Source organism: Telopea speciosissima, chromosome 9, assembly GCF_018873765.1.
Source record: "Telopea speciosissima isolate NSW1024214 ecotype Mountain lineage chromosome 9, Tspe_v1, whole genome shotgun sequence".
NCBI lineage: Eukaryota > Viridiplantae > Streptophyta > Magnoliopsida > Proteales > Proteaceae > Telopea > Telopea speciosissima.
In genome coordinates, this window is record NC_057924.1 from 18,808,118 (window position 1) to 18,835,523 (window position 27,406).

Below are 27,406 nucleotides of genomic sequence, written 5' to 3' on the forward strand. Positions count from 1 at the left end.
AAAAATATGATTAAATAATATACTAAAATATCCTATAAATTAACAGTATATGACAAAAAAGTAAATGAAAAAAAAAAATCACAAGGACACTTGTATAATTGAAGATATGACACTTCAACATCAATCCTGGTGGGGAAGTGTATTCAGCCATTCACCTTATTTTCATGAATTTTTTTCTTCAGTTTTCCGCAGCTCACCACAAACAGTGAGACTGCATCACCGATCTTTCTAGATTCACAGCTCCACTCTTCAATCTAGGGATATAAATAGATATTTAAAAATTCATATTTGATTCTTGATAGTATCCGTTTAGGAGAATCCATATTTTAAATTTTGATTAGAACCATCCAAATCTTTTGGAAAGCTAATTTGATGGGGATTAGATTCGAATTCGATCAGTTGTTTTGTTTTTTTTGAAATAACAATGCATTAAATTAAAAGAAAAGAAACTACATCAGAGTTAAAACAATTAGAGCAAATATTGGTGGTTCTAGCTAAAAGGTCATTTGTATTAAAGAGTATAAAAAAAAACAGAATTACAAAGACAGGCTAAAAAACCTATGCAACCCAACAACCATGCCAGACTAGATCCTGCTATCTACATCATTGTCATCAGTAGAGGAAACTAGTTCTCAACCAAGCAAATTACATTAGGAAATTCGAAGTCTTGGCCTGCATTGGACATCAACCACGAGCTCATTTTGCTTTGATGTTGGGAGCAAAACTCCTGTAGAGGAATCCAACAATCTGGCCGCTGATCTTGCCAAGTAGTCAGCTATTGGGTTAGCCTCTGTAAACCAGTGAGTTATCTTCCATTCAATTGAGGAGAGATAGGATTGCACCCTGATATCTACCAAACAGAATAAGTATATAAATAAATAAAGGGCTGATGTTCTCTGTGCCACAGGCCTGCAGTGCAGCCTGCACCCAGACACATGGGCCTGCCATTCAGGGGGGCAGGGTGGTCATTTTGCCCACCCCCATGTGTCTGGGCGCAGCCTGTGCCCCCGGCACAGAGAACATTTGGCCATAAATGAATAGTGTGCAGTGAGATATCTTGGAAAATCTTCACCATTGGTGAATTGCTAACACCTTTAATTTAGCTCCGTAAGAGATTACAGATTTAGTGCATCTGTCTTGGAAGTATAATACAGTGAGTCCGTAAAATCCATGTTATGTAACAAATGAACCATCAGTCATACAGTGACTATATAAATCTAAACATCATATATATGAGATCTCATCATTGACTGGTTCTTGTTTGATAATAGCAATGAGAGCCCATTCCTGCCAGCAACGCCAACACAAATTCTCTCTCTGCATGTTCTCAGTCCCCACTGCCAGTCTCCAGGCCAAAACTCTCGAATATCTGATCGAGTCAACCACCAAATAATTCCCAAATTTGTTAAAAACTCATCTTTGCAAAAAGGGAGAGGGGAAAAGCAAATGTAGCATGATAGCTACTGGTCTATTTTTCTAGTTTTGGTCATCCTCTTGACTATGCTGAAAGCCTGAAATGGGTAGCGGTTTCTTAAAGACCTGCTATGTTCAAAACAAAATGAGCTCCCCAGCATCCTCTAATAAACTTCAGCTGTATTCCATGCTTTAAAGCAAAGCACCGACCTTCATTGCCTTGATCACCTGAAGCACAAATTATTTCTAAGCCTTTGTTCTCCTGATACATTTAAAAAACAAAAAAAATACATCATCCCCAGCCGGTAGTTATTGCCTTAGCTTCCACCAAAATGAACTCAAAGGACTGTGAAGTGATTCCAAAAATATAGTCAAAATCTAATTACTTCGAAGGAAAAGAAAAAATTGCTCAGTAGTGTGACCTTTTTTTGTTTGTGCGTGTGTGTGGTGCCACAGGGGGGTTCAAATGGAAATACTGTGAGTAGAGACATTTATTTCGGAATAGGAACACAAATGTCTAGAAACCAAATGCCAAAATGCTTCAGTTTCGTTGAACTGTGGCAGTAAAGCTTATGCAAAATTTATTAAAAAAGCATAATAGCAATAAACACTGACAATTCAGATTCCCCTCAACAGGGAACTTAAGAATAGATAACTCTAGACAACATATAGGTACGAAATGGCCAGATAAAAGATTAAGTTTGAAGGAATAAACAGTCATTATAACAATCAGCAGACATATAGAGTTGCAGTAACTATAAAGGAAATGCTTCTCCCCCCACCCTCCCCCCTCCCTTGGGGTTGGGGAGGGCAATACAGAATGTGTGACCCACCAAACCCTTCAAAACTTCAACTGACTATTGCCATAGATATCGTTAGACCTTTTCTAAACTATAGAAGACCTCATATTTTGTAATATTGTCATTTTCTTCTTAATTACTTCAACTGACAAACAACATCTTCTGTCATCTAAGAGCATTGGTTATGACTCTTAAAAGAGGATTGCCAGAATGGTACACAGGTGTTATTTACAAAGCCTCACCCCTCCATTTACTAATAAAATTTTCAAAGCCCAATAATTTATAGTTTAGAAGCACAGTTAATAAAAATAGCCTATCCATAGATTGTAATTCTAGCTGTAAACTATGCATGTGTGTGTGTGTGTGTAAGGTCTAGGTTTATCCAGAGGTACTTGGGCCACAGGAATCTTATATAATTCCTCATATCATGTCTCTGCTCTCATGCTCATCCTCAGTTAAAGCCGACTCCAATGCCATAATACATGTTATTCCATCTTGGAAATCATAGAAGTGCGGTGGGAAATTAATAAATTTACCTTTAGGATTGTCTCTCCGGGAGGAAAAGGCATAAACAATAATTATTTTCAAACCCTACGTTTTTAATGCAAGGATTGTTGCGGCAGTGAACAGTGCTTCTTTTCCAAAAGGCAAAATCTCAATGTCCCTGCACAGAAGATGGATAAAATAAAAACGAGATAAAGAAAAACATTGATCTGTACCAGTATGAGCTGACTAACACAAGGTTTTGCTTCTGATGTTCGCTTTCCCATTCGTTATACATTCATAAAGATGCTTCTCAAGTAATCACGAAAAAACAAAACAAAGCAGACTTAACCACTAAGCAGAGTACAAAAATTTATAATTATAGCTTAGAATTAATCGATATTTTGACAGTATCCTGAAAAAGTTACTAACAAGGACGAATTCTCTTTCTTTTTTTTTTTCTTAAAGTAGAATGGATGAAGTGGAGAGGTGCATCAGGAGTTTTATGTGGCAAACACGTGCCTATTAAGCTTAAGGGGAAATTCTACAGGACAGTAATAAGACCAGCGATGATATATGGGGCGGAATGTTGGGCCACTAAGAAGAGTAATATAGATAAGATGAGTGTAGCGGAGATGAGGATGTTGAGGAGGATGTGTGGCAAGACCAGGAGGGGTAAAGTAAGGAATGATTATATTAGAACCGAATTGGGAGTTGCACCAATCCAAGACAAGCTCCGTGAGAGCCGCTTGAGGTGGCATGGTCATGTCCAACAAAGATCCATGGAGGCACCAGTAAGGAGGAGTGACCAGATTCAGTTTGATGGAGCCAAAAGAGGTAGGGGGCAGGCCTAAAATGACTATTGGAGAAGTGGTAAGAAAGGATATGCAGTTAGCAGGGCTCGACCCTAGTATGACTGCAGATAGAGTTGTTTGGAGGACAAGGACCCGTGTAGCCGACCCCTTATAGGGGGATGTTCCTGGGATGCTGCTTTGACTACTGCTCAGACTTTTTCCGTTAGTAACTTTATTTTATCTTTTCACTTCCTTTTACTCTTTTTATTACTGTCACAACCTCTTAGGATCCATGTAGCCGACCCCATTTAGTTGGGATAAGGTTATGGTTGTCGTTGTTTGTAGTTGAGAAACCCCTTTTTTGGGACATGTTTATATCAGAGATTTCTTTACTTTTCTTTGTTGTTTTTCTTTCATCAGACCATAAATATAACCTCTCTCCTTGAAATTTTACTCTTTTCAGATAGACTCAAAATCTTTCACCCCCATCCATTTTATTAATTTTCTTTCATCAAACCATAAATATAACCTCATTTTTAAGTCTTTTATAGGTTAATTAAGTAACCACTTTGATTACTAGTTGGTTTAGGCTATTTCTAGTCATGTTAGGAGTGAAATTTTTAGTCTATATATATTAATGTAACCAGAAATTAAGGCAAAAAATTTGATTTATAAAAGTTGGCTTTTGCCTCTATGTTCTGTGCGATTCAGAATAACTTCTTTGAGATGTAACAGGATCCCTTAGTGAGATGCTTAGGTAGGATTGGTGGGATTCCAATCTAGTTCCAGGGGAGAAGCGTTGTCCATATCATCTACTTTTCTTCCATTCTTCATCTTGTTCATCATCAAATCAGGTTAGTATTTTCTGGTTTCAATTCTGTTCTTGTGCATACCCTACTTGCTGGAATTTCAATTTCTACATTGTTTCCATCCGAGATTTCAAATCGAACTTCAGATTTGGTAACCAGTTAGTATTCTAAACACACCCACGGTTTCAAAATCTGCTTTTCTTTGTTGATTTCTTAAGAGCCCTACTTTAAGTTGGATTCTTAGTTCTAGTTGTTTTGGAGATCAGATTCTATTCTCTATTTCAGATTTATAGTCACTTATTAATTCTGACATCTGCTCATTGTTCTGCTCTTTTGCTGACTATCAAATTGGACCTTTAAGTTTCTGTCACAATTGTGGTGAAACCATAAACTATCGAATCCTATTTCCAAAAAGATTAATCCATAATTCCAGATCTGACCATCAGATTTGGAAGATTATTCTAGATGAATAAAGTTACCCTTGACCAGAATTGCATTCCCACCTGAGTTGTTGATAGTTACTGGATTTCTTTTAAGCCGGGTCTTTTCTCTTCACTGCAGTTCTGGTTTTCAACTGAATTTCTAAACCTAACACCTTAGGCTTCTAGAAACCCATCAATTACTTAACATAAACTTCTATACAAGAGGACGTGAGTACGGCTTCTCTTGTTTAGGAGTGAAAATTCTTCCAGATATGAAACATCAGATTTTATTTTTTTTGGGTGAATAAATAATTCATTACCAAAACCCCGGAACGGAGGGGGAAAAAAGGGGAAGGGGGGGGTGCTATACAAAACCTCAAGCCCTAGGAGGAAGGGGCAGGAGACTGAAAAAGAGATACAGGTAAACCCCAGGAGACAACAATATGCCTGTTCCTTGGGGAATCGACAAGAGATGAAACATCAGATGTTAACTTGCCATAATCTAAATATGTTTCTTACAATTATGAAGCATGTCAACATGAAGATTTGTGAGCCATTATATACTAGAGTGGGCAAGACCATGCTTTCTTCGAAGTCATATATGAACAGAAAAGAGAGACTGAAGATGGTATGAGTTCCAAAGGCCTCGAGCAATTTTAAGCTTGATATAAGTGGGTTAGGATATCAATCCGATTTGTATTGCCATCTTATGTTTTGGTGTGACAAATAGATCTTAGGATGAGTTAATGCAGTATCTAATTAGGACCAATATATGAAAGTTTGAAGATGGGATGTAGATACCATGTCGAAGGTGAAGTTGCATTATGCCTTGGAAAGCAAAAAATTGTCATCTTTATCTGTGGCGCAGTTCTAGACTTCTAGTATGTCTCAGCATGTGGTAATTGACTTCAAATACAAAATATTAATAAAGAAAAAAATGGAAAACAAAAAAACATTGTCATCCATAATTGTGATAAGATTTGCAGATTAAATCAATGATAGAATATAGACTTCTTCTGAAAATTTTGGAAGGTCCTAACTTTCAAACAACAGTGAAGCATATTAGTGCAACTGCATTTTCCATAATCTATGATTTTTCTGTTGCCAAGTTCTCCTACTTTTTTACTTGAGATCAGACAAATCTCACAACTGGAATGGTTGTGCATGTTTCATCATCCTTGTAGCCAAGCAAATTTACTGTGACATCATCCCTATCCTATAGGTGTGAATTCTTAATGTCCTAACATTCATGAGGTTACATTAGGAGTTAACAAGGTTGTAAACCGGAAATGATGGACCATAGAGATTCGGCTGGGGTCAGTCTGTCTCATTCATTGCAATATCTTCCTGGTTATTGCTAGCTATCAAGATTTAAGCTGGTGACGACAAGCAGGAGTCCTTAAAGGCTTAGGTAAATACCTTGCATGGAGTCGAGACAACTCCATAATAAAAACCATGTGCCCATGCACATGTGCTATCACCAAAGGGAATTGAGATGTTTGCAAGTTGGAATAAAAATGAAGAGTAGATCATAGATGTCCGGTACAACTTTCATATTTAGTCTTATGTATCTTTATTTCATGTCTACTTCAGGCAAACTTAGTACTACTAGTTCAATTCAACATGCAAAGCCCAATGACATGATGTTGTACACAATCTGTTATGTAGCCTTTCCACAAGGGAAAAAGGAAATAACTTCAAAAAACTCAAATTTGTCATGCAGATAAGTTCATAAAATAACAATATGAAGTTTTTGAAATTTTGGCAATCATCATATTCATGAAAAGTAAACAGGAAATGGAGGACTCATTTTAGCATAAAAAATTATCTATTGGTGTTACGTATTACGATAAAAGATTATATGCTTCCTACTCTGATCAATAGCATGTCTGAAATTACTTCCAAGGCAAGGTAGAAGTACAGAACACCTCTTGCTGCGCTTTTTCAATAGTAAAGATAAAACATGGTCCCATGTTTCAGTTACATGAATACAAATACATAGACAGTTCTATAGAATTGAGACACTGAAAACGTATAATTTGTCATAACAATTTGCCATACAGAGAAAGCAAGGTAGAAGAAACCATCCAAAGCAAATATACAAAAGTAAAGAACAAATCATATCTTGAAACAACCCCACAACTTACCCATTAGTTGTTCGAATATTATGAAAAGCAGAAATCACATCTTTGCATATCTGCACCAGAGAGACACTTCCAATGTCTCCACCAGAAGCAGCATTTTCTTTGACATGATGTTGTAGGGCCAAGTAAGCCTAAAAGGTAAAATAGCAAGAAATATGTTGGGCAATTTGTGAATAGGAGAATAGAAGTAACATCCCTAATGCCTCCACCAGAAGCAGCACTTTCTTCGGTATTATGTTCGAAAGATAAGTAGGCCTAAGAGGTAAAAATAACAAGAAAAGCATTGAACAATATGTAATTAAAAGAAAAGAGGTAAGATATAAAATGATTAACACCATATCAATCATCACTAAACAAGATACAACAACAACTCAGCCGTATTCCAACTAAATGGGGTCGGATACATGGATCCATAGTTGTCACGGCGTCACGGCGATCCAAGTCGGTGGAGGGGTGTCACGTCGATATATCGACATGTCGCCCGCCATGGCGTTGCCATGGCGAGCATGTCGACCATGTTTTATTTTTTATTTTCTCTATTTTTAATGTTTTAATAGTTGTATACTCAAGCCATGTTTTATTTTTTCTCTATTGTTTCTCAAGTTTTAAGAAAAAAATTCAGAAATCGAAGAGGGAAAGAAGAAATCGAAGAGGGAAGAAGAAATCGAAGACAGGAAGAAGAAATCAAAGAGGGACGCCATGGCGTAGGTCACCATGCAACCTTCTCCAGCGCCAGGACGCGACGCCATGACAACTATGCATGGATCCTTGCCCTCCAATCAGCTCTGTACCCTACGGTTCTCTTGCTCAGAAATTGTTACAATGTCTTTCCTCACCACTTCTCCTAAGGTCATCAGGTCTGCCCCTGTGTCTTTTAGTTCCTTCAATCTGAATCAAATCACTCCTCCGTACTAGGGCATCCAAAGGCCTCCGTTGACCATGGCCATGCTACCTCAAACGACTTTCTTGTAGCTTATGTATTAGAGCTACTCCCAAATCAGCTCTAATATGATCATTCTTACTTTATCCTTTCTAGTTTTGCCATTCATCCATCTCAACATACTCATCTCCGCTACACTAAGTTTATCTATATGATGCTTCTGAACTACCCGACATTCTGCACCATACATCATAGCCGATTGTATGATTGCCCTATAAAAAGATACTGAAAAATAAATAACAATAGGTGTTTCCCATTATTTGGAATTTGTACCACTTGTTTTCAAGTCATAACATGGTTAGTGCATTCATGAGAAGAAAATTTTATAAAAATAAAAAATGAGGACATTTTTTTTTCAACTGCCATTTAGGAAACAGACAGATTGTTTTTAAAGAATAAAGGGTATCAGATGTCCATAAAAACATCATTTCCATGTTCCATTATTGATGTAGGCATCTTCTAATCATAAACAACACCAACATTCTTTCATAGGAAATGCAAAAAGCACAAAAGACCTAATAAAAGAAACAAGAACCTAGGAAGACCAGGTTGTTTCTTCGTTGAGCCTGTCCGGCTAACGTTCATGTCCCTAAAGCCCTAAGGTAGCCATCTCTTTGGAAAGAAAAATATAAATAAGATGAAATCTGATGATCCATACTAGAGGAAGAGGTATCTGTACTAGAAGAATAGAATAAAAAAATCTTTACGATGTAGATTAGCAAATACAACAACAACAAACTCGGCCTTATCCCAACTTAATGGGGTCGGCTACATGGATCCAAACAAAACAAAGTAGGAAAAACAGAGTTCTAACTAAAAAGGGAAAGAAAAAAAATGGGAAAAGAGAGATGGGGAAAGAGATGAGACATGAAAAAGGAAAAGGACAAATGAAAGATGGGAAATAAATAAAAAAATGAACGTTGAAAGATGAAAGATAGTAAGAGCAAAGAGGCATTGCCCAGCCCGTCAGGAGAATCTCAGCTAAATGGGGTCTGCGGCATGGATCCTTGCCCTCCAATAGGCTCTGTCCGAGGTCATACTTGGAACAAGCCCTAGCCTATCCATGCCCTTCCTCACCACTTCACCTATGGTCATTTTAGGTCTGCCCCTAGCTTTTTAGCTCCTTCAATCGGAATCATATCACTCCTCCTTACTGGGGCGTCCCTAGGCCTCCATTGAATATGACCATACCACCTTAAACGCCTCTCTCGTAGTTTGTCATTGATCGGGGCTACCCCCAAGTCCAATCTAATATGTTCATTCCATACTTTGTCCGTCCTTGTTTTTCCACATCTCCATCTTAACATCCTCATTTCTGCTACACAAAGCTTATCAATATGGCACTTCTTAACTTCCCAACATTCTGCCCCATACATCATGGCCGGTCGAACAACAATCCCATAGAACTTTCCTTTAAGCTTTAGTGAAATATGTCGGTCACATAGCACTCTGGACGCACCTCTCCACTTCAACCATCCCACTTTAATTCTCTGTGAAACACCATCCTCTGTCACCTTCTTTATTTATGATAGACCCAAAATATCTAAAATAGTCACTTTGCGGTATCTCTCTTTCCTCAATTCGCACCATATCAGTATCCATCATATTGTGACTAAAATTACACATTATATACTCCGTCTTCGTTCTACTAATCTTAAGGTCTCTTGTTTCCAAGGTTGCTCTCCATAGCTCTAACTTAGCATTAATCCCTTCTTTTGTCTCATCCACCAAAACAATATCATCGACGAAGAGCATACACCACGGGACCTCATCTTGAATGGTCTTGGTTAGTTCATCCATGATAAGCGCAAATAGATAAAGGCTTAAGGCGGATCCCTGATGCAACCCAATCGTAATTTGGAATTCCTTGCCCTGACCTCCCACAGATCTTACACTAGTCACTATGCCCTCATACATATCTTTAATTACCTACACATATTTACTCGACACTCCTCTCTTCACCAGAGTATGCTGGATTAGATCTCTATGGACTCGGTCATAGGCTTTTTCCAAGTCAATGAAGACCATATGGAGATCCTTCTTGCTATCTCTATACCTTTCCATGAGCCTCCTCAATAAGTAGATAGCTTCTGTTGTGGATCTACTTGGCATGAAGCCAAACTGGTTCACCGAGATGTGAGTCTCTCTTCTCAAACGTGCTTCAATAACCTTCTCCCAAAGTTTCATAGTGTGACTCATTAGCTTTATGCTTTTATAGTTATTACAGTTCTGGATATCACCTTTATTTTTGTAAATTAGAATTTGGAACTACAATGCTTCTTCTCCATTCATCTGGCCTCTTTGTGTTCATAATCCTGCAAACAACTTGGTTAGCTAATAAACCCCATAACCTCCAAGGGTTTTCCACACTTCTATTGGAATCTCATCTAAGCCTGGAGTCTTGCCAACTTTCATCTTTCTTAATGCTTCCTTAACTTCCACCACACTAACTTTTCTTACATAACTATGATGTGTGGTATCATGTTGAATAGAGTACTCATCCGGGTCATTTCTACTTGGCCCATCTCCATTAAGTAGGTTACAAATATACTCGCCCCATCTCTTCACAATGTCCTCATCCCTTACCAACACTCTTCCATCCTCACCCTTGATATACCTCACCTGATCGAAATCTCTACTCTTTCTCATCTTAGCTATCTTATATATAGCTTTTTCCCCTTCTTTTGTATTTAGGCTGATATAGAGATCCTCAAATTTCTTCGCCCTAGCCATTCCCACAATCTTCCTAGTTACGTTTCTGGCATCAAAATACCTCTTTTTATCCTCCATTTCTTTAGTCCTTTACCATGTCTTAAAACAATCTTTCCTGGTTTTAATGGCTACTTGGACCTCATCATTCCACCACCACTTCTCCCTAGGGGCCTGATGATTACCTTTTGCTTCCCCTAGCACATCTTTGGCCACCCTCTTAATACAAGTCATCATCTTGTTCCACATCACATTTGTGTCTCCCTCCAAGTCCCACTTTCCTTGTTTTACTCCATTATCAGTAATTGTCTGACGGGACTCCCCTTTTAATCTCCACCACCTTATCTTAGGGTGCAAAGGTTCCCTCCTCCTACACTTTTGTGTACTGAGGCACAAATCCAAGACTATCAGTCTATGTTGGGTGGTGAGGCACTCCCCAGGGATAACCTTACAGTCTTTACACATCACTCTATCTGTCTTTCTAGTTAGGAAGAAATCTATTTGGCTGCGATGATTCCCACTTTTATCGGTAACTAAGTACTCCTTTCTTTTTTCAAAGAAAGTGTTCATAATGGGAAGATCATAAGCTACCACAAAGTCTAGGATTGAGGTCCCCTCGTCGTTCCTCTCCCCAACCCCGAAACCGCCATGGACACCTTCATAACCTCTACGATCGCTCCCAACATGTTTGTTCATGTTAGCTCCAATAATAATCGATTCATCTTGGCCAAAACTCTGCATTAAATCATCCATGAGCTCCCAAAATTGACGTTTACTACTTTCATCCAATCCAATTTGGGGAGCATAAGCGCAAACGATATTGACAATCTCTTTCTCCAACATCAATTTGATGGATATAATCCTATCTCCCATTCTTTTGACCTCCTCTACATCCTTCTTTAGATCTTTATCCACTATTATACCCACTCCGTTCCTATTACTTTGATTTCAGAATCCCAAAGTTTGAAGTCATCCAACACCTTAGCTTTATTACCCTTCCATCTAGTCTCTTGGATACAAGCAATATTAATCCATCTCCTCATAACATCTACCAACTCCAGGCTCTTACCAATTAAGGATCCAATGTTCCAAGAAGCTAATCTTATCTTACGTTTTTGGGCTGGCAAATGTCCTCTCACTTGCCCTTGCGAAATTATCATTGCATCCGGACGTCGACACAGCGCGTCGCATGCGAGGGACGCCCTAGTCAAAAAGGACGAAAAGACATAATAACAAGAAAAAGAGATCAGAAAACAGCAGGATCCATGCAAAAGGTGATTGGCTGAATAGAGTACAGTGCCGGCTGCCTACCTGACGCACCACAATATGAAAATATATAAAAGTAGATATTAGGAATAAACAAAAAGAGTAGAAGAGAAAGGACATCTAGTGCAATAAAAGATACTCACACATCTAGAAAAGGTGCATAGTCAAACAAAGCAAAAGGAGAGGACACACCTAGAGCTTTAAAAGACACGCTCAAAATGACGCAAATTAGCAAATAAATCCTACACAAAACATCTTCTTGGGCACTTAATTCCAAGGTTCAAGATTTTGGTAGAAATGACCGAAATTTCACGAGGGAGAGAAAAAAAAGTTTTCGGGAAGTCTCAAAACGAAATCCCAGTCGGCTCAATAGAAATAAAATTTTCAATCAAAATTTCGGTATTGTTACACAATACGGCCGAAACAATACAAACCAATCTTATAAATCAAAAAGTCGACTGACATGGGTCGAAATTTCGACCTATTTCATTTATTTTGTGTGTTTCGACCATATGGGGGAGAAAAAAAAAAAAAAAAAAGGCCAGAGAACCACAAATTCTGTGATTTTGCCAAGTCACCTAAATTTCTCATTGGAACAGGGTGTTGAAGACTACAACAACGCTTCTACATTGACGATTTGCCAGATTTGTGCAAGAGTCCAATATGGAGGTATACCCTTTTCCTTGAAATTAAGTTTTGCAAAAGGATAGGATAAATATTTAGTGGTTGACCTTCAATTTTTTACATGTTAGACAGCTTAGGCAGATATATGACTTCACAGAATCGGAATTAATTTTCTGTTTTTAAATTATTTTTGAAATTTTCTGGTTAAAAATATTGATTTTCTTGAAAAAAAATTTTGAAAACAAAAAATAGGGTTAATTAAATTGGTTGGGGCTTAATTTTTTATATGTTAAACACCATTGGCCAGTCTACGACTTTATGGAGTCACTTTTATTTTCTGCCCAAAAAATTCAATTTTTAAATATTCATATTTAAGAGAAAATAAATAAATAAATCCATAAAATTTAAGAAAAATAATTGAAAAATGAAAATTTACTAAAAGGTTGTATAATGGCTGCCATGGAAGAAGAACTCGGTCAAAACTACAGGTTTCGACCGAGTTGTCTTGGTTTCGCAACCTACCGAGATGAGATAAGGGTCGAATATATATTCAACCAGGTTTCGATCAGTTTCGAAGGGTTTTGACACTATTTCGGTAATTACACAAGTTTCGACCTGGACAACTATATAAATTCACTTATCCCCATCGACCTGAACACCAATTATCAGCTTCCAAAGCACTATTTTTGGAAGGATTTTGACTAGTTGGAGATTGCAATCAAGGGAGCATCTAGCCAAGCCGAATTATGGAATCTCCCTTCCCCCTTTAATTTGGTTTTTATGTTTAGTATGTCTTTTGTACCAAGGAACCTACCTTAGTAAAGGTTACCTTGTTTAAGTTTATTTTCTTCATAAATTCTCATTTACGTTTTTAAAGTTTAATCTCAGCCGTAGGGTAATAGCAATTAGGGCTTGAGATTAGGATTTTGCTTTTCTATTTAAATGTAATTGGAGCAGACCTAAAAAAGGACTACAAGCCAAGATCGATTCTGCTTTTGAGGTTAAAGAAAAAGGGCTAAGGATGAAGGTTTTCTGGACAGAAAAGGGGCTGCAAATGAAATGAGGGATGCAGGGGCAGATTAGGGATAGCTTGAATGACTTACTTGAAAATGGTCTACTGTAATGGCTGATGGATGCTTGAGGATGAAGATGATAAATAAGAAAAGATAAAATAGACAACTAGAGTCCCACTAGTGTCCCACCATAGGAGTCCCACCTAGGCTACTTGATAAACTCACTAGCAAAGTTCTCATAAGAGAGGAGACTAAGTCTTTTGTGAATAATTCTGGAATGCCAAAGTAGCCTTCCATGATTTGAATTTATAGGGGAGGAAGAAGTTCCAAAAACCCCTTAGATACATGTAAGCAATTAATGGACTGTTGGTATTCCCAACCTATTACATAGAAAACATTCCCCCCATGCATCTAGGAACAATAAACAAGAACAAAGGAACTAGAAATAAGAAAACAATAAATCTGCCTAGGAATATAAAAAGACACTTAAGTACTTAACTACCTAGATATATGAAAGACTCTTAAATAAACCTAGGAAATATGAAAATAAGCACTACTAAGCCTAATCCCGTATGCCTTCTTTGTACCCACATTTTAGGCCCATTAAAGTTGCCCATTACAAAGAAAACACAAAGAATCAAAGGCCCAATGCATACATAACCCCACTAAAGGCTTATTCCAATAAAATAAGCCCATTATGTGACTTAACTACATCAATTCTCCCCCTGCTTGAAAAAAACTCGATATGTCCAAGTAGCACAAGAAAAATCATCAACAAATGAAACAAAGTAACGATAACCAAATAAAGAGGTAGTAGGGGAAGGACCCCAAACATCTGTATGCACAATGTGAAAAGGAGAAGTGGATCTATTACCATGATATGGATACGGTGAACTACAGTGTTTGGCAAACATACATGGTTCACGTTGAAAAACATGAGAAGAGGCAATAAAAGAAACTAAGTGAGCTAATTGTTTCCTCATTACAACAAAAGATGGATGGCCAAGACGACGATGCCATAACATAATAGAATCCACAGAACTACTATCATTACGTCCACACAAATAGGACCGAGCTGTGGGCAAAAAAGGTTCAAAAAGATAAAGGCCTTACTCCTCACGACCACTGCCAATAATCCTCTTCGTCACCAAATCCTGAAACAAAAAATGAGAAGGAAAAAAAAGTGACATAACAATTCAGAGATTTAGTCAAATGTCTCACAGAAAGAAGATTAAGGGTAAGGTTAGGGATATGAAGAACTGAAGTAAGAGAGATAGATGATGTAACAGGGATACTGCCCTTACCAGAGATGGAGGAAAGGGAGACATCAGCCACCCGAACCTTATCCTTACCAAAACAAATGGTATAGAAATCATAATAATGGGACGTACCAGTCATGTGGTCAGTGGCACCAGAGTCAATGACCCAAGACTGGGCTGCAGTAGAAGCTGAGGTGGAGACCTGCAAAGCTGATGATGAAGAAGAACTAGCCACTGAGGGTGTAGAGGATGTGCTCAACTGTGACATGACCCTACGAAACATTGCATCTGCCAGAGTGGAGTCATCCTAGGTAACATCTGCCTCAGTCATAACAAAGTGCGTTCCTCGAGCTCCCCCTCTACGGCCACCACGAGCACTACTTCGTGTACCAGGAGGACGGCCATGAAGAGTCTAATACCTATCCTTGGTATGTCCAGATCTCCCACAATGATCACATTTAAACCTGTCTCTGCTACCTCCACTAGTACTACTGATCTCAACTGCTCTGTCTTCCCCAAGGTTAGGTCCCTGGCCTCTATTACCTCCACAGGTGTCCCGGAAAGAACTAGAATTGAGGGATGACTTCTCAAGAGAAGATGCTGGAGCTGATTCCATAGCAACACGCCGAGTCTCCTCACTCTGTAAGTAACTACAAACCTCATCAAGAGATGGAAGAGGGGACCGGCCTAAAATCTAGAGCCTGATTGGTTCATAATCAGGGTTCAAACCACCAAGTAAAGTGAAGACACGCTCCTTTTCAAGAGTACGATACACCTTTACTTCATCCTCTGGATTTCTCAATTGAAGATCTTTGTACTGATCATACTCCTCTAAGAGATTGATATAAGCATTGTAGTACTCAGAAATGGTCCTGTCACCTTGCTTCATTGAATTAATTTTTTGGTGGAGCTGATAGACCTTGGCGGAGTCACCTACCCTGTCAAATATCTAGGAGACACTGTCCCAAATTGCCTTGGCAGTTTCTTTTCTCATAAACCTTCTCCCAATCTCAGGCTTCATGGAAAAGATTAACCATGTCATAACTGTGGAATTTTCTGTCTCTCATTTCTCATAAGTAGGAGAACCAGCCTCTGGGGCTTTAATAGCGCCAGTAATATGTCCAAGTTTCCCTTTACTCCTAAGAGATAATTTCATAGAATGTGACCAGTCCAAGAAATTGGTGTTATCAAGCTTCACAATGGAGATCTGAGGATGAGAGTTCTCATAAACAAATTGAGGGGCTGTTGGAGTGGGCTGTGAATCAGTCGAACCAAGCCCAGAAGTCTCTGAATCAACCATCTTGTAGGGAAAATAGCACTTGACCATATACTAGAATACCAATCCAAGTGGGGAGTACACACTCAACCCAAAAAGGAACCAAATACAAGAAAAGAACAGAAACAGCCTTGGGAATACTTCACTCTAATACTCTCCAAGGGGTAACATCAACCTTAAACAAGTTCAAAAGCTTCACAAAAGCAGTGCACAAGCATTACTCAACAAAGGAGGCAGCATATTGCAGTCCAAATGCAATAAAAAAGGTAATCAGACATTCTCGGCTTTACCTGGGCAGAAAATAGGATTCCATGAAAAAGAGTTGTGCTCAGATTGAGCCCTCAAGCAGCAAGAGGGAGCACATGGCCCTTAAACAACACCCTTGGGCGATTCTAGTGACCCATTCCAATCCGCAAGCCCATGCCGAGAGAGAGAGAGATAAAGGGACTGCACTGTAGAGCTGGCGGTAACTCTAGCAGTGGCTAGAAGACCTTCAAATCATCAATAGAGCTTCATCCAAGCTCAAACAGCAGTAGCAAACACTAGAATAGGTTTTTTCAAACCTATTTCATAGTTCTTTCAACAGATTCTTTACATAGGAAGCTTCTCCTTGAAATCCTTTATGCCCTAGGATTTCAAAGAGAAGAAAAAATGGGGATAAGAAGCTGGATTCGACTCTCAAACCCTAAAGCTTTGATACCAAGTTGGATTCTAGGTTAAGAAAGTAAGTAGGAGAGGAGGAAGAAGATGAGAAAGGAGGAAGAATGAGACAAGAGAGAAGAGAAGAGAATAATTTTGGTTGAGTGACTTGTGTTGGAGAGAGACCTCCACACATCTATATTACTTCAATAATATTAAGGAAAGTATTAAATCCACCTCCCTAGGGCGGTAAAAAGTAAAAAAGGATAAAGAAAGGGAAAATACATAATAAGGCAACTAGACATAAGACTAGTTCCTAAACTACCCTTATAACATAACTTCTAACAGAAAGAGGGCTAAGGATGAAGGTTTTCTGGATAGAAAAGGATAGCTTGAATGACTTACTTGCATATGGTCTGCTGTAATGGCTGATGGATGCTTGAGGATGAAGATGATAAATAAGAAAAGATAAAATAGACAACTAGAGTCCCACTAGTGTCTCACCATAGGAGTCCTACCTAGGCTACTTGATAAACTCACAAGCACAGTTCTCATAAGAGAGGAGGCTAAGTCTTTTTTTGAATAATTTTGGAATGCCAAAGTAGCCTTCCATGATTTGAATTTATAGGGGAGGAAGAAGTTCCAAAAACCCCTTAGATACATGTAAGCAATTAATGGACTGTTGGTATTCCCAACCTATTACACAGAAAATATCCCCCCATGCATCTAGGAACAAGAAACAAGAACCTAGGAACTAGAAACAAGAAAACAACAAATCTGCCTAGGAATATAAAAAGACACTTAAGTACTTAACTACCTAGATATATGAAAAGACTCTTAAATAAACCTAGGAAATATGAAACTAAGCACTACTAAGCCTAATCCCGTATGCCTTCTTTGTACCCACATTTAGGGCCCATTACAGTAGCTCATTACAAAGAAAACACATAGAATCAAAGGCCCAATGCATACATAACCCCACCAAAGGCTTATTTCCAATAAAATAAGCCCATTATGTGACTTATCTGCATCAGTAATGCTTCCAATAAAAAGATGGAGTAGATTGAATGTTGAAGTTAGACTCAATTGAATTTTTGAAATCACATAGAGTTTCACTAAAGTCTAGAAGAATTGTAGCTTTTCTCCTTTGCATTTCCTTTCTCTCTTGTGTTCATGTTACTCGATTACACACCTGGTAGAGTGTGTTCTCGACTCTTCCGATCCGTAGCTCCCAATAAGGCTATGTTATTTGGTATCAGAGCTGGCTGGAGAACTGCCATGGCACCCAAGCGTAGAGGCGGCCATACAGCTCAAGTTGAAATGAGCACACCCGCCCTCTGTCATTCTTGGAAGAGTATGATAGTTGGTGTCCACGTTTCCGAGGACTGTGTTAGTTAATTAATCAAGAACTAGGGTTTTTCCTATTTTTTTCAGCTTTCTGGCCCATGAGCTCAAGCAAGAATTTCAATCACATTTTCCCCGGCTTGGGATGAGCATAATCAAAATTCAGCATATGTTGTGCCCAGCCCAAACAATATACAAACTTGGAAAGGGAAGATGCCCCTCTTGAGATCTTGTACTTGAGTAACATTTTACCAATTCAGACAAGAACTTGACGAAGTTGCTCCATAAGGAAAGTTGAGGAGTCATGCCAAGAAAACAACGAGAGCATCAATCAACTTCTACCCATAATGTCTTAGGGGAAAGGTAATTACAAAGTGTCAATAAAGCAAGGAACGCACAGCAGCTTTCTACCTTAGCTATACCTCAGATATAGAATATCTTATTCACCCTAAAACTAGGACATTCACAGGCCTAATTATCCAGATAAACCAATTAAATTTCATTGTTCTAGATCCACATCGTTACTGATTTTAAGACCACAAAACAACTAAATGCATTTCATTCAGGCTTTCTATTAAAAAAAATGTCACTGACCATCTCACAATCAATGCAAATCACCTGAAAACCATGCGCTAGAAGCAGTTGGCATTCATCCAGGCTGATCTTCTTGATAATGCTCTTTGTGCTTTTGCCATTTGAAAAGCATCTCAAGATACCATGAAATGTATCATCATCTGAGGAAACATTTGACCTCCGAGTGCGAGTAGCAGGCTGCTGGATAGAAGATAAGGAAAGAATAAATGAAGATGCACTGCAACAACATAGGTCTAGCATGAAGACTTGGGAATAAATAAGGAAGAAATAGGAACTAATCTTGGGTTTATTCAATATCAATAAAGGTACAATAAGCAAGCTCGACCCTGTTTGTTGCTTTGTTGGTGGAGTCCCAAACCACCTGATTGAGGATAATCCACTTTTTTTTTATAGATCCAGTTATTTCATCTATTCAATCGATCTTTTTCCCATCCATCTATCTTAGAGACTGTGGATAGTCACTTTGTGCAAAAAATGCTGAAGGTTATGACCAACCCAAGTCCACCCTCCCAGCCCTTGCAAAAGTGGTACTTCCACCGGATTATGGTCCTTTTTTCTTTTTATAATCCTTTCCTAACTCAAGGATATTAGGGCTGAAAATATAGGTCCAAGGGCCACCTAAAAGGCAAGTCTTCAAGCCAAACAACTACTTTGGCTAGGCTTGGATGAGTTTGGCCCACTTAGCTGGCCCTTTTGAGTAGAATATTGGAGACCAAAGATAAGAGATTCTTTTAAATTTTGAGTTTTTTCACATTTAATTTGATTTAAGACAATTTTTAAATATTAGATATATAGAAATTTTGGTCAAGTTCAATTACAGTAGTTTTGTCTCAAATTTTTTTTTTTAAAGACATGGAACTGTCGGAGTGTCTAAATGGAAATACTTCCCTATGATAATAGAACGGTATGACTCATTTATATAATTATAAAGTTGACCAACCTTTGTAATATACTTCCGGAAATACTGCAAAATTATTTCCATTTTCCATTTAGGATCAGAAAATACCTACAAAACAAAGAATCCTCAAAGCTGATATAAGAAGAAGTTTGGAGTAAAGAACCACATATTCAAAAAGGATGCGAACGCTCACATTCACAAAGAAAGTTAAAGAATAGTAAAGATATTTCATTCAAGTTAAAAGCTGAGATCAACTCAAACCGTCACTTGGGTCCTTAACATTATAGAAATGGTAGAGATTGGACTTTAACCATAGTAATGATAAAGAACCCTCAACTTTAACATAATCTGTGTAGGATTGAGCCACAATTATGATTAGATTGTGTAAGCCTCTGAGGTTAGCAATATCCCTCAAAAATGTTTTACATGATGGCTGAAATGACAAAGAAACTAAAGTAAAATTTATTCTACCCTTATCCAAATGCTTTTTTATTATCTTCATTTTCTCTTTTAGAATTTCTAGTTCTTTATTACAGCAATAGTTTTCCATTTTGAAATATTTAAAGGGTCATGTTGCAGGGAGAAATTAGCTCACAAGGTTCTTTTCCAGAACCTGGGCCAAATGCTGGTCCAAAGGCCAGCACCAGCCCAAGCTGCAGGCAGGTCCTTGCTGTCCCAACCTGGCCCTGCTGAGTTTATTTTATATAGTTCTTTTTGGGTCCACTTGGGTCCATTATTTTGGAACAGCTGCTGGAGAAGACTTTTTGTATTCTTGGTTTGTCTTTTCATGTTCCTAGGTTAATTAATGTAGTGGGTTTTACTTTTCTAGGTAGTATTAATTAGTCTTTTAGTTTTCCTAGCTTAGTAGTTACTATATCTTGTTTGTAGTTCCTATGTCTTGGGAACAGCTTTCTAGGTCTTGGGGATAGTTTCAATGTCTAGGAATTGTTCTCTATGTATGGGGAATTCCAAAGGGGTCTTGGAATTCTAAGAGTCTCTTAATGTTATTGTGTAGTACTCAAGATTTTCATCTCTATATAATGCAAGTCCTGGCTGCTCTCAAAGGCAACCCATAATTTTGAAAACAAAAAGTCTTCTTGTGAGAAACCTTGTGAGAAACAAGAGCTGTGAGACTCAGCTACCCAGGTGGGACTCCAGCTCTACAATCTAGCTATCTATTTTCATACCTACCTATTCTCTTCCAGATTCGATCTTGGCTTGCTTACCCTCTCGGATTTGCATCAGACCATGTGGCATGCCTAACAAAGTTTAACTAGTTTAGATCACATGATCATGTAAGTTATCACAAGCAGTCTTCAAACAAGTCAACTAAGACTAATTTATTTATCTGCAACTGTCTCTTACAACTAAGAGATAACCTCTAGATATTAAAATGAAGAATTGAATGCAATAGGCAGGATAATCATACTATCATAGTATAGAAAGTTATAGCACTAAAAGAAGTTATATGATATCAGATATGGATTATTTCAACTTCAGGAAAAAAAAATGACAAACCAACCATAATATGGCTAAAATACATTCACCCTAAAATTTTAATTAATAAACTGTAAACCATTCCGATCCCATCCCATGACATCTGTATATTCTATAAGAAAGGCCATAATGGAGCTAAACAACTGATATCATCATTTACAACATAAAATACCACAACTTGAGTAGAAGTTGCAAGCAATATATTGGTCTGTAGAGAATAAAGATATCAAGTCCTCAAGTCAAAACTATTATGCCCTTAAGGTTGCCATTTTGAAATAGGAGTGGAACGTAATGGTGTGAATCTCTAGGAGATTGAAATTGTAACTCTGACATAGATGTTGAATCTTCTCAGAACTGGATTGGTTTTGTTCAATCAAACATAACGTCCCAATCTACTCCCAATCATTGATGCCACCAAAGTTAAAGAATTGCTAATCTTTAACAGAACTAACAAACCTAACTTCAATAGTTTCATGTGTAAATAAAATTAATATAAGCTAAATAGGATTACAAAACTATACCCAACCAGACATGTAATGTAACATGAGGACCATTTCTAGAACTATTCACCTGACAGAAACGAAGGTGAAAATAACCCTTGTGCACGTATAACTATGGGAATGCAATTGCAAATAGTTATATCTGTATACACAGATTTCAGATTAAAAAGTAGCAAAATACTTCAATTTGCCTTGGATAGCATGATGTACACAGAGCAAAATTAAATTTGAAGAGGAAACCATAAAAAATTAGCTGAACATTGAAAAGGAGGAAAAATAATATGATGTACACCAAAGGTTCAGATATTACTTCAATTAAAGGAGGGCAACAGATAATTACCGAGAAAAATTGCAAGAGTAAATCTTCATCATAAGTAAGTTCGTCCAGAATTATTTCTACAAGTGGGGTTCTGCATGGCCCTCAAAAAAGAAGTGATACTTAACTAATTAGTTGATTACAATATGAGTAAATGCATTTTTAAAAGATTAATGTACCTCACACCATCAGCTCTGGAAGTATCACCACGCACATCTGCTTGTTTCTTTGACATATCAAGCTCCATAATCTAGAAAGGTGCAAAATAAAGTTGTCATTCTAGTGGAAAGAGTTCCATAGATTCCTTAAAGAAGAAGGACCCTCAATAAACTTTACCAGCACCAAAAATTTCTGCAGAGCAATACAAGTTCCTTTTTCTAGTTCAACCAAAGCAAATGCCAGAGAAGTATTATGTTCGTTAGCAATTGTTGTCGGAGACTTTTCAGTATGTTCCAGTTCATGAGTGCTACATTTAGCGTGCGAGTGGAATCCTTTAGATATGATAGACAAGCAATCCTTTATTAAATTTTTGTAGCTTATCCTTCTTGAACCCTGCAAACACCATCATGGCCATACAAAATTATGATCCAAAAAAAGCTGGGAACAGAAACAACTAAATTGCAGTCAATAGATGGATGGTTGACACATCACAGTACTTAAGTGGAACTCTCGATGATAAAACAAAAATGAGGCTTATCATTATACCAGAAGCATGTTGAGCAAGGACTCCCTGAGAAGGACCCAGTTCATGGTTTCTGTGATTCACCAAAGAAAACTGCTTTAGTCTAGCTAATCATTTACCCGTAAGTATTTTTTTTCATTTTTTTTTCCAGGGATAGGGGGATAAGGGACAATATAATTAAATCTGAACCATCGCACCTTTATATACAGTATTACGAGGTAAGAAATCCCCTTCAAGAACACTGACCAGATATTGGAACAACAACACATTGCCCATGGGCTGCAAGAAGAAGATGAAAAAAGCATGCCAAAGAGATTGATTTAGTAAACCAAGATAGCACAAAATCCTTAGAGATAATGCTCTTTTCCATTAGGACCATGAAGGGTCCCCCGTCACACACACACAAACAAAGACCATCATCATCTCCCCGCCCCCCCTTCACACATAAAAAATACAAGCCATATAAAAATTTCTCGGAAAATATAGTTTTATCAAGGCCATCAAGTACATCTAATAAATTTCTGATAACAAAATTTGTAACGAAATCTAACCTTCGGGTCTGACACTTGAAAACTCATCCCATCAGCCAGTTGTTTAATGCCTTGTACCAGAACAAGAAACCGCTGAAAATGACAGTCTAAATTTTAATGAAATTACAGGTTAAAGTTACAATATTTAAAGCTACAAAGATTAACCCCCAGAGAAATGAAATAAGTACATATATACATCAATGAAATCTACAGGGGGTCAGGGGGAAAGGAAAGGCAACATGATCTCGAGCGGGTAATTTATTTACTACTAATTCTCAGAATGACACAATTCCAGCCCATAATAAATGAATTAATTGCATGGTTATGTTTATCAACATGAAACATGAGCATAGGATGAGGCATTGAAAAAGTAATATTCATACATCAGTCAAATTTACATTTCTGTCGCATGATTTAACAGTCTCTGAATGCTCATTGCAGACAATACAAGTCACACACTTGGGTGAAAGGTTGGCAGTACCTATAGATAAGTATAGTTGACTAGCTTTCGGTTTTACCTACTTCATTAGTTCATTCTAATTTTCCTTTGAAGATTTTTTAAATTGAATTTTTGGGAAAAAAAACAGCTAATATGGGGCTCTGGATGTCTACTTCACTCACAGAACTCAACTCACTAGCTCTGTTCCAACTAAATGGACAAGGTCACATGGCTATTCAAGCTATCTGAAAAGGCCCGTTTTTATCAAAAGGAAGATGGCTTATTCTGCTTCTTCCTTAAATTCCATTTCCAACTTTAAAACAGCTTCAAGCCTTTGGGCATGTGTTGAACACACATACATAAAGAGGAAATGTACTACAAGTGACAAAAAGAGTGTGGACCCATCACTGTCAACATTTGATACCAACCCCTAATTAAAGAGAATGCAAATATCTTTTCGACGTCAGCTAGTAATCATCTAGGCATGTCCATAATTTGACCAAGGAGGCCCAAACAACTGGACATCAGGTTCATGCTTTGACAGCCTTAGACAAAATCCTTTCCAAAGAACCCCTCAGACCAACGCACGCCAAGTTCTTAATTAATCATGTTCATCAGTTTGTTTTAGTTATCCAAGGGGAAAAAATGACAGCTCATAAGTCGTAACTACTGCAAAAGACAGAGAATAGTAAAATTCAACTCACATAGGAATCCATTGGTTCATCCAGGTTCTTGTCAGTCACTTCCCTCCCACTGTAGGAACTTTCCAGACCAAGAACGAATGGTGACCAAGCCTAGCATGCAACAAAGTGGAAGTATAACAAGTCACATTTAAGTAAGAAAAATATGCAAAATTATCCTTGGAAAGCTAAGGAATAATTTACTAGCAGAAATGCCAGAACAAAGTCAGGATAAAGAAAACAACAGGAGTGATACCTCTTTAACTTCAAAAAGTTCCAATGGTGCACTATCGGATGACTCAGATTTATCCACATGGGACAAGTAGACCCGAGGAAAGCGCTTCATCAACAAAAAGAGGAAATGACTGTTAGACACATCTGATCTTGTTAGCTTCAGATGCTGTCAAATAAGATTGTGGGCAATTAATTACCTTGTCTAACTCACACAAGAGCTGGTAACTAGCCACAGCCAGTTCGAGGGACCTTCGATCCCTCAAGATCTGAAAAACTGCCTCAAACATTTTGCTATTTCACCAGATTTGGTTAAAACATTATCAGTAAATGAGTATAGAAAGCAGTCATCATCGAATTAGGTATCATAAAGTAATGAAAAGAAGAGAAAAAAAATGAATTATGAACAAGTAAATCAGTAAAAAAAGCAAAGGAAGACGGAGTAATACACTTAGGTAGGTTGTGGGGTGGGGAGAAAGAAAAATCCTCGGTTGATCATTTTTGGTACATGGAAGCGAATAATATCATTCCCCTCCAAACAAAAAAAGGAATGAACTCAATAACAACAATATAATTGCCAGCAGGCTTCGATGGATTGATCTAAGAAAGCTAATTTCTATCAAAAGAAACAGCAATTAAATTTTTAAACAACCCCACAACCAGAGAATCAAGATCAATAATAAAAATTAGAACTTCACTCCCCCCCCCCCCCCCGCCCCCATTTTTTGAGCAGAGAAAGAGAAGGTAGACTGAATACCAGGAGGGAGCAGTTATATTTTCTGCAACGATTGACGAAGCACGGAGTGCTTCAAGGAAAGTTAATCCTGCGTTCTCATTAGGGTAAAGTGAAGCATAAGAATAACAATGAGGATCAGTACCAAAAAAAAAAAACTAGTAAGAATAAGACGAGAGTGAACAGTACTGTCGTCGTCATAATCTCGAGCGTCGGTCAATCCAGAAGCGTCGAGGATCGCCAAGATGTTGTCTTCGACTATTCTGTTGGTCGGTCCACGTTTCTCCATTTTCAGCTTTTCTCCAACCCCAAAGACGAAACAATTTTGCAGGGAGTTTGCGCATGCACTCACAGAAGGGCTTTCTCCCGCCAATCTCCCAGATTTTCCTTTTTTATTTTTCCAAAAGTTTGGCAGTAGCGGAAAAAAATAATAAAAAAATTCCGTTGCCGGGACTTGAACCCGGGTCTCTCGGGTGAGAGCCGAGTATCCTAACCAACTAGACTACAACGGATTTACGGATAGATAAGTAATTTTTAGGTAAATATTTAAAATTTAAGGCACCCAAATTCTAGAAGCTTTTCCCAACTCTTAAATCTCTCTTTCACCTCTTCTACTGCACTCAAGGATTTACTTTATAGTTTCGGTACATTTATCGGCATACAAATCGTCCATTTCAAGTTGAATTTGGACCATTTTCCCCCTCAAGAGATCGATGCTTAATTTTTTTTTTTTACCGTTTACCTTCCCTGGTCCAACACCATTGATGCAATATCGACCAGGTATCGATCTCGGTCAAGACCAATACCAATACCTAAAACCATGATTATACTTAGATAATGAAAATACACTCCAATGGAAGGTTATGATTTGGCCAAATCACTAAGAAGTGTCAAGTTACATTTGGAGAGGTATTAGGCTTTAGGCACCCCCATAATGCCCGATCGAAACCTGTCATCCTACACCTATATATGTTATGCATCTAATTAATTTAATTTGGATTGTTTAACTTGTCTTAGTAAAGGTTTATGAATTTGATTAAACCAATTTGAATTAATGGCTTAATCCTACTTACTAACCCTAGATTAGTTACTTAAGCACATTATGAATTCTAGTTGATATCGTTAATGCATTTTTACCTTAACTCTAAGCTCAAAATCCTAAGGTCAACTTTAAAGATTAAACACCTAATCTAGGTTTTTTTTTGGACTATCCTACCTATCTATCCAATGGGACTTTAGCTACGAACTACAAGAAATCTACCATTACTAGGGAGTGGGGAGGGGAAAGGGGAGAAGCTACAACTACCAACAAATTTAGGGGCCATATTTGCCCCAATAATGCAATCAAGAGAAGTCGGTCCAACACCTAATCTAGGTTTAGCATGATGAACAGTGCAACAAAATCTACCTCATAATGGAATTGAGCGTTGTTATTTACAAAATAATGGAATTGCACTACAGAAACCGACATGCAAGAAAAATGCATAAAAACTCATTTGGATGTGAGGAGTTGCTAAAACATGCAAGGAACATCAGAAAAATGTTTGTAAAAGTTTGATAAAAATCACGCGTGAAATTATCAAAATGCCTCTAGAGGGTGAAAGTAGTAAAAAAGACCCTAAGATGCCCTAAATGCTTGGGAAAGAGTTTGAATGCCTAAACTTAGTCTTGTTATGTCACTAAGCATGAGTGAAAATGATTTCACGAGATGCAATGACAAAGTGTGGCCAAATGATTGAAATGCCACTGAGTGGTAAAAATATTACAATTATACTGCCAAAATAACTCTTTTCATCCAAAAATATTTGAAAACACTTATGCATATTCTAAAACACTTATTTTTAGCTTAGCTCGTAGTGGCGCAAAAAAAAACCATTTTGCTTTGGTATGTCAAAAGATGCAACGTTTCAAGATTAAATTCAACCTAAACCTAAAAAATACCAAATCGCCCTTGAAGAGTAATGAAATACAATCTATGGAGAAAAGCTTTGAATGAATATGTATGTACATGAAAAACTTTCCAATATATATTGTTGAATGTATCAAAAACATTATGCAAATTTTTGGGGATTTGTACTGCGCTTTTAGGAATTAGAAAGGTTAATTTACTAAAATGTCCTTAAGGGAAAAATAAGGTAAAAAGAAACCTCTACTACCTTCACCTACTGGGGGCATGCATCCTAACATGAAGGGGGTATTACAGAGAGAATAAAGTATTTTTATTAAATTTCTAGACATCAGTCACTAATTTTTATTAATTTTCTAATGATAATGGTCATAAAGGGAAAAAAATGGAAATATGCAAATAGAAAATAGCACATGCATCCAAAAATTCTGTAAAAATGTGCAAACTAATCATACATGTTATCAT

The 27,406-nt window shown here is 37.6% G+C and overlaps 1 protein-coding gene and 1 non-coding gene across 6 annotated transcripts; both read right to left on the reverse strand.

Annotated features, from left to right (window-relative positions):
- Positions 1–1,717: 1,717 nt before the first annotated feature.
- Positions 1,718–25,366, reverse strand: LOC122638557 (negative regulator of systemic acquired resistance SNI1). Of its 5 annotated transcripts, XR_006329479.1 has the most exons (16): positions 25,225–25,366; positions 25,060–25,126; positions 24,503–24,596; positions 24,328–24,411; positions 24,096–24,185; positions 22,974–23,045; positions 22,620–22,701; positions 22,446–22,495; positions 22,077–22,292; positions 21,920–21,990; positions 21,765–21,834; positions 19,470–19,535; positions 18,554–18,706; positions 6,869–6,996; positions 2,750–2,877; positions 1,718–1,759 (listed from the first exon to the last, which is right to left on the reverse strand). XR_006329479.1 is itself a non-coding variant. In XM_043831402.1 (15 exons), exons 1-15 carry the CDS (start codon positions 25,322–25,324, stop codon positions 2,805–2,807), a joined length of 1,416 nt encoding a protein of 471 aa, XP_043687337.1. In that variant the 5' UTR covers positions 25,325–25,366; the 3' UTR covers positions 2,590–2,804. The 5 variants fall into 5 exon arrangements, 4 of the variants coding, with proteins under 4 accessions (XP_043687337.1, XP_043687338.1, XP_043687339.1 ...); XM_043831402.1 differs by lacking the exon at positions 1,718–1,759 and having other exon boundaries at positions 2,590–2,877; XM_043831403.1 differs by lacking the exons at positions 1,718–1,759; positions 18,554–18,706 and having other exon boundaries at positions 2,590–2,877.
- A 108-nt stretch (positions 25,367–25,474) lies between these two features.
- TRNAE-CUC lies at positions 25,475–25,547 on the reverse strand. The gene has a single exon. It is a non-coding gene; the product is annotated as a tRNA-Glu (tRNA).
- Positions 25,548–27,406: the final 1,859 nt, after the last annotated feature.

Excerpts from the sequence above, each read along its gene's own strand:
- LOC122638557 (XM_043831402.1), bottom strand. The coding sequence starts at position 25,324 with ATGGAGAAACGTGGACCGACCAACAGAATAGTCGAAGACAACATCTTG. Across the intron at positions 24,412-24,502 it reads TCTTGTGTGAGTTAGACAAG|CGCTTTCCTCGGGTCTACTT; the intron begins GTAATTAATTGC and ends TTGTTGATGAAG. Across the intron at positions 2,878-6,868 it reads AATATTCGAACAACTAATGG|GGACATTGAGATTTTGCCTT; the intron begins GTAAGTTGTGGG and ends TCTTCTGTGCAG.